This window comes from Myxocyprinus asiaticus, chromosome 27, assembly GCF_019703515.2.
Source record: "Myxocyprinus asiaticus isolate MX2 ecotype Aquarium Trade chromosome 27, UBuf_Myxa_2, whole genome shotgun sequence".
Taxonomy (NCBI): Eukaryota; Metazoa; Chordata; class Actinopteri; order Cypriniformes; family Catostomidae; genus Myxocyprinus; species Myxocyprinus asiaticus.
The window spans coordinates 31,633,961-31,647,973 of NC_059370.1; the positions used below are offsets into that span (position 1 = coordinate 31,633,961).

Below are 14,013 nucleotides of genomic sequence, written 5' to 3' on the forward strand. Positions count from 1 at the left end.
ACCGACTTTTCTACCTGCATATGTATCATCTTTCGTTCATACCATTTAAGGATTTAAGCCTTTTGAGTTGAGGAGATTAAGAGCGTACAAAGCCCAAGATAACACATGTGCATTCTGCAGGGGTAATTGCACGAATGCATGTACATAACCGTAAATAAGAACACAAACACAGCGGCAGAGATGTTTAGAATTCAGTTTTCAGTCATGTATCAGGGTGAACGGGGTTGCTCCATTTCTGGGAAATTCCTTTTCTAACTAGTATTTGTTCATGACAAAGAGAGAGGAATTACTTTGGGGCAGTGATTTTGAGAAACAAGCAAAGAATTAGAGCCAGGGCGGTCCAGGAGCTGTAAATCTTCCCTGCCTGGCAGATAGCTCCATCCAACTTTAAGCCAACACATGGATCATATCCCCCATAACCAAAGCCCCTGTATCTCTCTATGTCATATCTGCCTTGATAAACAATGGAAGTGACAGGATTTGGATCATGGAATATTGTCTTTACTGTCTGTGTACATCTTTAAATGTGCAAGTGTGTGCTGTAAGTCAACATGCACAAAGATAACAGTGTATTTTTTTAACTTTGCCCCTGTTCCTTAAGAATTATTTAGACATCAATGTTTGCTTAAAGGTTTATGGTTCAATTGTGTCAAAGGCTGTCTCTGTGTTGTCTTTGGAAATCATCTAATGACAACATCATATGATTTAGGGGACAAATTCTTTCAGTGCACTTTAGACAAGACTGGTCACACAGAGAATTTCGGCAACTGTAGGTCAAATGTTTTGCTGTCGTAATCAAAATTGAACCACTGCCCCCAGTGGCCAAAGCTGGAAGTGTTGTTGAATGTGTTTCTGGGGGTGAAATGTCCACAGAGTGCACCAAAAGTGAGTTTTTAATTTGTAATAGTCAACAGGAATTAATATTTTATTTACCATATGCCCTAACCCAAACCTCAACCCTAAACCTAACCGTCAGTGGAGTGACAATTTAATTTTAGAGCGAAAATGCAACACCTAAATCTCATCTAAATGTTTATACGAACGCAATTACTTGCGGGTTTCCATGTAACCAGAACCTGTGTCTCGAAGATTTCTTGCAATCAGTAGTGCTAGAGGAAAAGGTGATCATATTTGAATTGATGCAAAAATGTTTGATGGGGGATGGCGCTTATCAGTAATTCGGATGCAACATGTCGATTTCCTGTGTGATTATGTTGATTATACAGTGCATTATTTTCTCAATAAATGAAAGAAATGAATAAAAGATTCATGAATACAGATTTGCAATGCAAGAGGCGAGATGATAAATGGTGCCCTTTTATTACGCTAATTTTACTGACCACAAAGTACAAATAAATCATAATTGTTTTAATAATAGGCACCAGAAATATTAATTACATTTATTTTCTCTTTATTTCAAGGCTCACTGGTCCCACAGAAAACAAACAGGCACTTCCCTGGCCAACAGATATTGAAGCGTACCTGATAAAATAAATTAGTACCACTCCACGCGCTCATGTTTTGTTTTCAATTGAGATGAGATGCACTAATGAATGGATTTAGCAGGAGGCATGTTGCCAAGCTCGGTGCTTACTTTGCACATTGTGTTGATGCCAGCTGATCTGCATTAGAGCGGATGCTCCGAACAAGCTCTGACATAACAGGCCTGATTCTCTGCCCTTCTCTTGGCAAGTCCACTTATCTACTTAGGCCAGACAACTGGGGCTACGCTTTCAGTGCTGCCACTTTGAAGCCAGGAAAGCACAGGCTGCCCAAAAACCTGCCTGGGGCTCACGTCAGACCTCTTACAGCCTAAATGTGGCAGTTAACGACACTTACCATTGCTATATGACGGTGGCAATGCTAATATCAATATTAGTTATTATCACAGCTTTTTGGAATATTTGTTTCTAAATGGTAAATTATGGCATTGTGTAGCCAAATATTTGTATAATGACCACTAAGTGTATATTTGTTCCTGACAGACATTTCCTGTACTGTTCCAATTCCATGTCTCCACGGTTTCTTTCTTCTCACATAATTATGTCCATTGTCCATCCACTGGCCATACATAGTTACGTAAGCTTGCTGTGACATGCAAGGCCCATTTGCTCAGGAAAGCTGCTCTTTTTCATTGCAAAACCCATACAAGGTCATGGCCTAATGAGAGGCATCGATTAGTATGACCTGCGAGCAGCCATGCATGTGTAAATCTCTCTGACAGTTCTCCTCAGAAAACAATGCATTATTAATTAAGAGTGTGTGCAGCAGCTCAGCCACATCTGGAACGATCTGTCTTCTTGCCTGCACAGCAGTAGCTGCTTTGACATGTGGATCATGGGTACATACTGTACATAGTTCTTCATAACATGTACTCTGCACCACAGACCCATCCCACTTTTGACCTTTTTGCAGAGGTTCCCAATTAGAAACAACATGCAGAGTGTGAGAAATTAGGATTATAAATTTTGTAGGTGGTGACATAGCTCATCATTTACATAGCTCACTGAGTTAATTTGTGAAAGGATGTTTTAACGTCAAGATTTTATTCAACATAACCTCGAGACAATTATATTAACAAAAGTAGTGATGATAATGTTAATGGCCTCCTATTCACTCCTTTTTGTTGCTTGAAATGCTATGACAGACAAATTAGACCGACTTGATATAATTGTACTAGTCTGAACCTCAGACAGTAAGCCCACGAACCGCCCACACTCCGTGTTCTATGTCTAATGCACATAGCACACAAAACTGAACACTTTCTCAATCAACTCTGATTGGCTGGTTTGATGGAACTTCCACAAATAGACACATACAGAACTTTTCATCAGTCCGATTGGAAGCCGAATCATGTTCACAAGGTTCCACACTGATACAATGAGCGCTTTTGAGGACAGAAAAATCTAAGAATTTGCCCATGTTTGCCAGGTTAGTGACATAAAATCTTTTAAGGATATTCAGAGTTTTGTTTCAGGCACGAATCAGAAAGTAAATTGGATATCCACAAGCTAAGCTGCATTTTCTGCTTGGCATACTTAGTTTGTAAAATGTCTGTAAAATTATCTGTGGTAAGGTTTTCTGTACTGTACTTAGACTCTACACATTTTCCACTATTTTTCCGGTGTGTTTTCTTTGCAATCATTTGCGGAGACTCAAGCGCCATTATATAAATTATTTATTCCCCCATGTCGGTCTTTGATCATGGTATGATAACCCCACCCCTAAAAACCACGTAATGGCAAAATCGAATGTGACTGGCTGCTTAACATGTCAATTAGATGGCTTTTCCTGTCTAAGTGGGCAGATCTTGGTCAAATGAACTTGCTATAGGGCCCAGACCTTAGCCGCTACGTGAAATTATAATTTTACAAACTGTGCTGAACATAGCCATTTTTGTTTAAACAGTGCAAGGTTTCTCCCACTGGACTTTGTGTGAAAACATGCCAACCCTCTCTGATTTAGGTTACTTTGATTTGAGCTCAGATCCTGGAACATTTTGCAGACAGTACACGATCTCCTTGAACGCCATGTCTCAAGTGAGCAGATGCGATGCGTCCCTCACTATTGACATATTAACACCCATTTCATGTCATCAATTGATCTAAATGTGGACATGTGTTGTTTGTTTCAGTGGTTGGTCCCTTTAAAATTGTTTATTCAGAGAAAAAGGGATACAAGTATCATAAGTGAAGCATTCTCTGTACCCCATTTAATTGAAATTGTTTGAGAGCAGTTTTCTATACTGTGCTGAGATATTTCCTATTGAAACTGGAAATCTGAGGGGGACATATCGAAGGGCTCATCCCCTTTTGTTTAGAAAATAGCCAATAGGCTTTAGTTATGTCACAGCTGTGAAACATAATTTGCTGAATATGATGATTATGAAGATGTTCATGAAGAATCATCAATATTTTGGTCCATTTTACTGAAATTGGAAGACAAAAACTTTTAAATCTAGACAATTTTGTTAGCCTTTAGTACACTAACATACAGAATAGACATCTGCAAAGTTTACATACATGGGCTACAAGTAACCAAACTTAAATAATTCTTGCATTTCATATTTTAACATACTGTATGCAGCTGTGAGACAAGCACTTTACATACAATAGTCTGATTTATATATCATTTCCTCAGTATTGAACCCTATATTGTTTGTTACGTAACTTTAAATTATATAACCAGAGCAGACAACTAATTTTCATAAAACAAATATTGTCTGAAAACAATTTGCATGTGTAGTAGTACACTCGACAATCATGTATGGTTACATGCTAAACAAGTGAAATTCTTTTTTTATATGTGAAAAGAATATGTACCATAAAATGTAAGCATTACTTCCCAGACTGTAAACCCTGGTGCGGGATTATGCAACTCATATCTCTACCAATATTTTACTGATGAAATACTGGGCAAACTTGTTGTATTCTGTCTCACTACTCTTTAAATTTGTAAAAATAAAAAAGCCCAAACAGCAGGACAGCAGCTTCTATAGTAGCGAGAATACAGATAAGTGCATCTGCTCGAATTACAAAACTCTTAAGAGGGTGTAAATATCCAGCAGCGATAGGGGCTTTGAATGTCATAGACAGCCTTAAGTGGCTAACTCTCTGTATTACAGGGGGCCTAGGCTGTTTGTCAAGATTCAGTATTTAGCTTAGGCTATGCAGAATTTCCATGTGCACAGAGGAAGCCCATTGGAAACTGGGTAATCAGATGTTTGTATAACCAACAAGCACTCTAGTCTACAGTGGCCTATAGATGAGCCTTGTCTAGACAGATGTCATAGCAACAAAGAGGGTTGGAACTGCAATACACCTGGGCCGTAAAGATACAAAGCACCTGCTAATACATACTGATTAAAGGAGGTTTTATAACTGTTCAAACAGAGGCTTACATAAGCGGCATCTCCATGCCCTAAGATAACAGTGCCATAATCTGACCAATCATAACTGCTCAGTCAGGTACTGCACAAAACTGCAGATTCTGTCAAATTGCTTGATAATGACCTGTTTTGCACCTCATTTCTCTTGTTTCATTGCATGTTAATGGGAGCATGTAGAGCATTGCATATGGACGCACAGCACTGAAAGCAAGGCTGGCTGAAGCCGGTTTCAACAATGCGCATTTAATAGTCACTACGAATATTCAGTGTAGTTTTAATAGTGTTGCAGAGCTACTGTAAGTGTCCTATTTTGTAGCCTAAATTCCTGTCCTATTGGCAGTTCGAGGCAGGACCTGGCACTCACCCTATTGACTCTCAACTAGGTCAAGGGTTTCTGTGCAATGTAAGTATAATACAAGATGGAAAGCCATCCTGACATGGCATAGTTTAGTTATGACAAAAAGTAAAACAAAACCTGCACATTTTCAAGTGCACAAAACATGTGCAGCTCTGTTTACCTCTGGAACATGACAGTTAGTTTTAGCTTACATCTAATTTTTGCCTATAGGCTGATGTGATATACAACTGTAAGAATTACCCAGGTAAAAGCAGGCTTTCTTGGCACAGCCCAACAAGACTTTTACATAACATACAGCATACATGTCTCGTGTACCAACATGTTTTATGTGGGCAAACAAACACAGTGGTATATGCTGCACGTACACACTATACTGTGCTGCTAACTGCTTTTTTTTTTTCTTTTTTGCAAAGTCACTCATGGCTTCTTCCCGTCTGCCAGACTATTCACACAAAACAAAGCTGTTGAGCACAATGCATGTAAGGTCGAAACATGTTTTCTTGTCTTCGAAAAAAAGGGTAATTGTACTGTAAACAATATTTACCATAAAGCATTATGGAAAATTCTGGATGGGTGATTTGTTATTGTCTGCAGAGTCATCCGAGTTGGTTATGCTTAACACAGATGCATTGTCATGTTGCTGATTTTGATAATTTAAAATTATTGTCGTCCTCTGATCGGGATTCCCACAGTCATGGAATCTGGCATGGAATTTTCTAGTTATGCTCTAAAATATTTCATCAGCTGAAATTCCTGATTGTGAGTGCAATGCCATGAAAATAATAAAATTTAATAATAAGTAAAATTCCTAATCCATTTATTACTGGAAAAGTAATAAAGCTAACTGAAAAATTCATTGGCCAAAGATTTAGAATAATTTTATGATCTCATTAATGTTGCAATAAGAGTACCGCAACTACCCTTGAACTTACTGTGAGCAAAAGATTTTTTTAAATGAGAATTCTGAGTATTTGCCTCATTCTCTTGCAAGACAGACAGACAGACAGACAGACAGACAGACAGACAAAGGAACTGAGGGGGAACAAAAAACAGCATCCCTGTTTTTCCATCTCCCTCCCATCCAGTTGAGAGAATGGGACACTTTCACACTGGTCGAACTGTAAAGCCGGACAAAACCCACAATCTTGAGGTGCGACTGTGTAGATTCTACCATTCATAGAGCAACGGCCATGAGCTTCCCACCTCCCTACTCACCAAGTCTATTTAAAAGGATGGCCAGGCGTAAGTGTAAGAATGTTGATATCTTGTGAGTGTATCGTTATTACTGACAGGTGATGGATTAATTGTGTAGGTGTGTAGTGAGAGGGAAGAAAGTTTGTCTTGCCCAACCACTCAAACAGGCAAGAGGGCGAATACTGCAAGTCTTGCTCTACAAGGCGTTAAAATCAGTATGCTGAGTTCACCGAAGTGTGATACTGCACTCATCTGCTGTAGATCGTGTTGGAAAATAATTACAGATGGTCGATGCAAGTCTTGAATAATTTGCCTTAGATTTTTTTATTTTCGTAAGATACAAAGTCATGATACAGTTTACACTATAGATGAGGTTATTTTCATATTTTGTTCCTCAGTATGGTGAGAAATTCTTTCTTGTTTGAAATCTCTTGCCAGCCTCTTGAGCAAACTAGATTTCATTTTTTTACCTAATAAGCATTAGGTATTCATAGAATGCAACCATCAGTGACCGAAAGTATGACATGCCACACATTCATAATAGCAATCATAGTAATTATCACTGTGCTTGTATATGCAAATTCTAAAGAAAACTGTGCAAAACATGGTTCAGGAGTGGCATTCACATACTTATGAGAAATACTTTATTATATGATGACTTGTTACATAAGGGATTACAGTGTAGATAATTAGTGCCACTCTACTGATTCTGTATTTAGCATAATATGTACACTGAGACCAGTCGTAAAGGTTTTCAAACTAGTTTTTAAACTGAGCAGTAGCAGTGTAATGTCTGCGACATCTTCACCCTGGCAATGGTGACAGACGGAGACATACTGTACCATGGCACATTTGTGTTTACTGTGATGTGCAGGGCTTTGTTAGAAGTTTGTTAGAAAACCAATTTTCTCTCAGCAGCAGGTGATAGCTTGCATTTTCTTCCAGAGCGTGGCAGTGACACATCTATACCATGCACTTTATTCTAACTATTGTTTGCACAGTTGATCTTGGGACCTGTAACTGTGTTGAATTGGCTTCAAGTGACTTTCCTGACTTGTTCAAGTTAATGATCTGCTTTTTCATTAAGGAGCTGAAGAGATTACTTTGCATTTTATTGTCATTTGTTTAATTTAATATTTAGTCCTTTCAGATGGAAAACGTTTAGACATAAATGATGCGATCCAAAGTGCATTTGAACAGTGGTGAAACACTTTCTTATGATGTGTTACATTCATACGAGGAGACAGAGAAGTACGTTTGAAGTAAGTTTGGAGCAGAAGAAATAGAAATAAACATTGTGTAAATTGTCAGCATTACGCTAAGCTAAAATGCTATTTCTAGCCATTTTACATGCACATGTTACCAGGCACGATCGTATTTTTTTATCAATAAAATTCACGTTGGATCATAATTTCTTTTTTTTCTAGTAATACTTTGATATTAGGGCAAAAATCGTATTCTTGATAATAATTTTTGTATTGTTTTCCTGTAAAAATATCTAAAAATCCTTAAAGATCAGATTGATCTTGTTTTAGAAACAACACTGCATAAGATATTTAGGTTTTTCAGAGAATGTATTTTTAACATGTGTATTTTGTCTTACTGTACTGGCAGAGTTTATATAGTCAAAACAAGTGAAAAAATCTACCAGTGCTGAAGAAGTAATCCAAAGTATTTAGAATATGTTACTGACCTTGAGTAATCTAACGGAATACGTTACAAATTACATTTTACAGCATGTATTCTGTAATCTGTAGTGGAATACATTTCAAAAGTAACCCTCCCAACCCTGCTCATTAGACTCAGCCACAAACGCTACAATGGGAATATCTAAGGAGCTCAACATGAAGCTCTTTAATGAAAAAGCAGATCATTAACTTGAACAAGTCAGGAAAGTCACTTGAAGCCATTTCAACACAGTTACAGGTCCCAAGATCAACTGTGCAAACAATTGTTAGAATAAAGTGCATGGTATAGATGTGTTACTGCCACGCTCTGGAAGACAACGCAAGCTATCACCTGCTGCTGAGAGAAAATTGGTCAGGATGGTCAAGAGTCAACCAAGAACCGCCAAAAGGCAGGTCTGCAATGAATTAGAAGCTGCTGGAACACAGGTGTCAGTGTCAGTGTCCACTGTCAAATGTGTTTTACATCGCCATGGGCTGAAAGGCTGCCATTTAAGAAGGAAGCCCTTGCTCCAGAAGCAGCACTTTAACGCTCGACTGAATTTTGCTGCTGATCACATGGACAAAGAAATGGCCTTCTGGAGGAAAGTTCTGTGGTCAGATGAAACAAAAATTTAGCTATTTGGCCACAATGACCAGAAATATGTTTGGAGGGGAGAAGGTGAGGTCTTTAATCCGAAGAACACCATACCTACCGTCAAGCATGGTGGTGGTAGTTAGAGTTGGGGTACTTGAGTTTGGACACGAGCCTTTGGAATTCTGGATATTTTTCAGAGTCCATGACATTTGTGATGCAATGAAAAAAATAAAAAATAACAAAACAGAAATGAATGAACACATCTCTCTCTGCATGTAGCTGTATTAGCCCCTGAAGTCATAGATGACACAGGCACACTCATCAGTCAATCAATACGCTTGAATAATACTACAGAGACGGTGCTCGCACTGCGGTTTCATCGTTGTTAAAAACTTAAAATCAAGAACTTCATTGAGTCAAGTCACCCACATCATGTCTCTCACAGTTTACTAAAACCAGCATATCGAAATATAAATACATAAAAATAGTATTAAATTGGATATTAAGTCATTTTATGTGTAATGTATCTACACATGTAGGCTTCTGTAGTCTCTTGTGGTCCACGCAGTGTTGTCAGCTTGAATTGGTGCATAATAACTTGATGAATTAACTGTGTAAATGTTTAAATTGTCGGGGGAAAAAAGCATTATTGCTAAAGCAGTCAGCAACTCTAAATAGATAAACAGCACCTATTTATTATTGATTGACTATTTTCAAAGCATTGATGAGCTGCTTAAAATACATTCTTTTGCAGCAATTGTCCACCATTCACAACATTCAACCATGCACAATAAAATATTAGGATATTTTGGTTTTAATATAATAATAGACTATAAAATAAATGTATTATTCGATTACAGAATTTGTGTATGAAGCTAAACTTCATGTTACGATATCATCACCATTCCTCCACCAAATTACACAGTGGATGCGAGACACTGTGGCTTGAAGGCCTCTCCAGGTCTCCGTTTAACCATTAGACAACCAGGTGGAGGATCGTGATGATCGTGATGATTTGGTGGTGCTTTAGCAAGGCTGGAATCAGGCAGATTCGTCTTTATGAAGGATGCATGAATTAAGCCATGTACAAGGTTATTCTGGAAGAAAACATTTTGACAATGTTCCCCAGCTCTGAGGATTGGTTTTTCCAGCAGGACAGTGCTCCATGCCACACAGCCAGGTCAATCAAGGTGTGGATTGAGGACCACTGGATCAAGACCCTGTCATGGCCAGCCCAATCTCCAGACTTGAACCCCATTGAAAACCTCTGGAATGTGATCAAGAGTAAGATGGATGGCCACAAGCCATCAAACAAAGCCGAGCTGTTTGAATTTATGCGCCAGGAGTGGCATAAAGTCACCCAACAGCAATGTGAAAGACTGGTAGAGAGCATGCCAAGACGCATGAAAGCTGTGATTGAAAATCAGGGTTATTCCACCAAATATTGATTTCTGAACTCTTCCTAAGTTAAAACATTAGTATTGTGTTGTTTAAAAATGAATATGAACTTGTTTTCTTTGCATTATTCGAGGTCTGAAAACACTGCATCTTTTTTGTTATTTTGACCAGTTGTCATTTTCTGCAAATTAATGCTCTAAATGACAATATTTTTATTTGGAATTTGGGAGAAATATTGTCAAAACTTTATAGATTAAAATAAAATTTTTCATTTTACTCAAAGACATACCTACAAATAGTAAATCCAGAGAAACTGATAATTTTGCAGTGGTCTCTAAAATTTTTCCAGAGCTCTATGTGTGTGTGTGTACATGTTTATACTACGTTGTGGGGACCAAATGTCCCCACAAGGATAGTAAAACCTGAGATCATCTACTTTGTGGGGCCCAGCCAGCGGTTCCCATGAGGGAAATGGCTTATTAAACATACTAAACAATGTTTTTTTTATTTATTTTTTTTTTTTATGTAAAAATACAAAAATGTTTTTGTGAAGGTTAGGTTTAGGGGTAGAGTTAGGGTTAGGGGATAGAAATTATCATTATGTCTGTATAAAAACTATTAAATGCATGGAAGTCTATGGGGAGTCCCCACAATGATATAAAAAACAAGTTTGTATGTGTGTGTGTGTGTGTTTATATACCTGTCTGTACGAGAAAGAAAACTTATTACTTATTAGCTAATAATCAAGTTTTAAAGTGACCCTGATCTCAACATTCAGACAGTGTTGTGTGGATAAGGCATTTGGTTGAGCTTGTTTGTGCTTGTACCTGTTGTTACAATGTTTGGCCACTGGAGGCGCTAGACACTGGGGAAAAAGTACTGTGAGAAAATCTGAAAAACTACTCTTAAAAAAAAAGTCCCATGAGAACCAGCTGTCAACAGCAAAACTGTAAACTTATTTAGACAAGGAGGCATACTTTGAAAGACAAATTCTCTCAATTTACTCGAATTTAATAAATTAACGTTTTTCACAATGTAACAAATTACTCAGGTTTACAAGAACACGTTGTTCCTTTTATCTAGACAATACAGTTTAGTTCTACATTAATTGATTTAGTCATTGGCCAACTATTTATTCCATAACATGCCATAACTAGGGGAAAACAGTGTCACATTTCAAAACGTCATGTTACAACAATATACACGCCGCTTGTTAATGGCGTGTCTTGTTTGTGTTGATGTGTTTAGGGCGTTTTATGGTTTGCTGCTCCTGCAGCACGCTGTGAGTTCTTGAACGAGTTCAGTGAGAGGGCACAGCTTAATCAATGCCACAAGGCTCATTTGAATAATATATTCATGCGTCAGGTGACGTCACAGCCCCTCGTATAAAAGGCTAGCAGCGGCAGAAATAGTATCACTAGCCGACAGAGTTTCTATAAGAAACCACGCATTTCTCACTCGTAGTACCCGGCTTCTTTGTAGCTTCACTGCAACAAAGGAACGCAACGAAACAAACAAGAGTTTTAAAAACGTGTTAAAACAAGTCGCAAACGTGGCGAGAAGTATTATTCAGACGGGTCTTGTCCTCAACATGAGCACGGAGATGTTTAAAACGCCAATGGAGCTAGCAGTTTACCAGCTGCACAATTTCTCCATCTCGTTCTTTTCATCCTTCATCGAAGGAGATGTAGTATCGGTCAAACTAGACAACAGGTAGGCGATATGTACCCTGGATTTAATGGGATTATTAGATGGTTTTGACATTATAAATCGTATATAATATTGAAATGATACATGTTTGCATAAACAAAGGCTCTTTCTCAAATAGTTCCATCACATATTTTCTACTGTGCAACCAAGCATTTTCGGATACATGGTATTTACTACTGTAGTGTCCGAACAGCTGTCTAATAGTTTCTTTTCTTTTTTTTGTCTTTTGCAGTGCCTCCGGCGCAAGCGTAGTGGCAATTGACAACAAGATCGAACAAGCAATGGTAAGATGCATAATGTAAATGCTATAAATGTATTACTATATCAAAATGAGCTTGTGTTTGTAGAAGTTCAGTGGGAAGTATCTAGTTTCTGTGTGTAGGTTGTAACCAGAGCAGTGGCACACTCTAGAATTTAATGCATGTGCTGTGTTGTCACATCTGCAGTAAAAGCAAAAGTGCAATTTGCAAAACCCAAATGCACACTTTTAATAAAGTTCTCTGTTTTAAATTCTAATTCAGCTGTCCTTGTTCTAATGTATTCATTGCATTAATATGACATGTAAACATCAGTTCCTTTGGTTTAGTAGGGTATTTAATAGCCTACTGTATGTTTTGGTGCGATCATGGAAACTCAATTCCCTTCTTCTCTTCTAGGATCTTGTAAAGAATCACTTAATGTATGCTGTCAGGGAGGAAGTGGAGATCTTGAAAGAGCAGATCAAGGAGCTGGCAGAGAAGAACAACCAGTTGGAGCGTGAGAATAGCCTGCTGAAGAATCTGGCGAGCCCCGAGCAGCTAGAAAAGTTTCAGTCACGGCTGCCCTCAGAGTCCAGCCTCCCCCTGGAGCCCCTGGGCTCCCCCGAGGATGGCGACCGCCAGTACAGCAGCATGGGATCTGCTGTATAAGTGGCTCTGCCAAAGGGGCGGGCAGAGCCACAGCTCTCACCTGAAATGGACCTTCAGATATGCAGCTTCATGTTGAAGCTGGCTGTATCGACGAAACCTGAAAAAAGCATTACGATGTACCAGTGGCCTAGTCTTCTGTAATATCCGACAATCTCTTCGGACTGATGTGGAAAAGAGAGAGTGAAGTAGATGTCAGAGGTTACTGTACAACGGGACTGATGAGCCCCCTGCTTGAAGGGGGCCCAGCCTTGCTTTCCCTTGGCTCCTCTCATGAAGAGAAGGAGAGGGCTTTGCCTGATGGAGCTGGCCCAGAGAGAAACGCATCCTAGGCCGATCCAAGTCAAGCCAAGGAAATGTACATCCCCAAAAGATGCCCCCAAAGTCTCACAGGTTTTTAGCTGGAGTTCTCAACTCTGATGCAAGCTATATGGGGTCAGATATTGTCCCTGCCTTGTGTGACTGCTCACATTCATACCCTCAATGTCAATAGAGCTATGGCTATTTTTAGCTATTGCAGTTAAGGACTTTTGAGATGGTCCTTTCTTGCACAGTGGTGACTTCTGCTTGTATCGCTGCAGATGGGGCCTGCTGCTTGTATGGGGATTATTGCTTGTTTGTGTTTTGAAATGGAACAAATCTACCTGTTTATATGGGCTGTGTGAAACGGTGATTTTTATTTTTTATTTTGTGGGAATGAAAATCTGTATACATTTGCATAGTTCTGTAAATTAGCAACTGATGTAAAGCCAAATGTTCTGAAATGGAGGCACGTGTGGATATTGTTGCTGAGAATGTGACATGTTCTGTTGACTTTCGATGCCAACCAACTAATTGGCACGACATTGTATAAAGATGGCCATATGTTTATGAACTTTTAGTTTTCTAACTACCAAAGACTTGCCTAATACTCACAAACCAACAGGACCATGTGTAACTTTTCACAGGGAGAAGTTTTTTTGACAGCAGTCTTTTTGAAACATGGGTATTGTTGCTTTTTTTTTGTGTCCACGGTATTTTCTTTTTTTTCACAATTTATGGATGCAAAATGCACATTGCAATAAACCTTTGTTTACACTAATACTGCTCTTAGATCTTTTTCTTTGTGTACATGGAAAACAAGGACATTCTGTTGTATTTGATTGCTTCACACAAATGGACATAACCTTAGAGGACCTTAAGATCAAATTGTTAGAGAATTTCCTCTGTAACCTTTTAGAAATTACATCAGCATTTGCAGTCAAGTCACAATCAGGTTCTCATCAAATATCTAGGGAAAGCATTATAAAAATTCCAAC

At 38.6% G+C, this 14,013-nt stretch overlaps 1 protein-coding gene across 2 annotated transcripts in view; it reads left to right on the forward strand.

Moving 5' to 3' along the window:
• LOC127418383 (TSC22 domain family protein 3-like) overlaps positions 1 to 13,796 on the forward strand; it is a 31,290-nt gene extending 17,494 nt beyond the window's left edge. Inside the window, exons 1-3 of one of the 2 annotated variants that reach the window (XM_051659029.1) lie at positions 11,495 to 11,813; positions 12,043 to 12,094; positions 12,467 to 13,796. In XM_051659029.1, the coding sequence (XP_051514989.1) occupies positions 11,692 to 11,813; positions 12,043 to 12,094; positions 12,467 to 12,718 (426 nt within the window). In that variant the 5' untranslated portion in view covers positions 11,495 to 11,691 and the 3' untranslated portion in view covers positions 12,719 to 13,796. Of the gene's footprint in view, positions 1 to 11,494; positions 11,814 to 12,042; positions 12,095 to 12,466 lie in introns of those variants that run through there. The other variant, XM_051659028.1, reaches the window with a different exon arrangement.
• Positions 13,797 to 14,013: the final 217 nt, after the last annotated feature.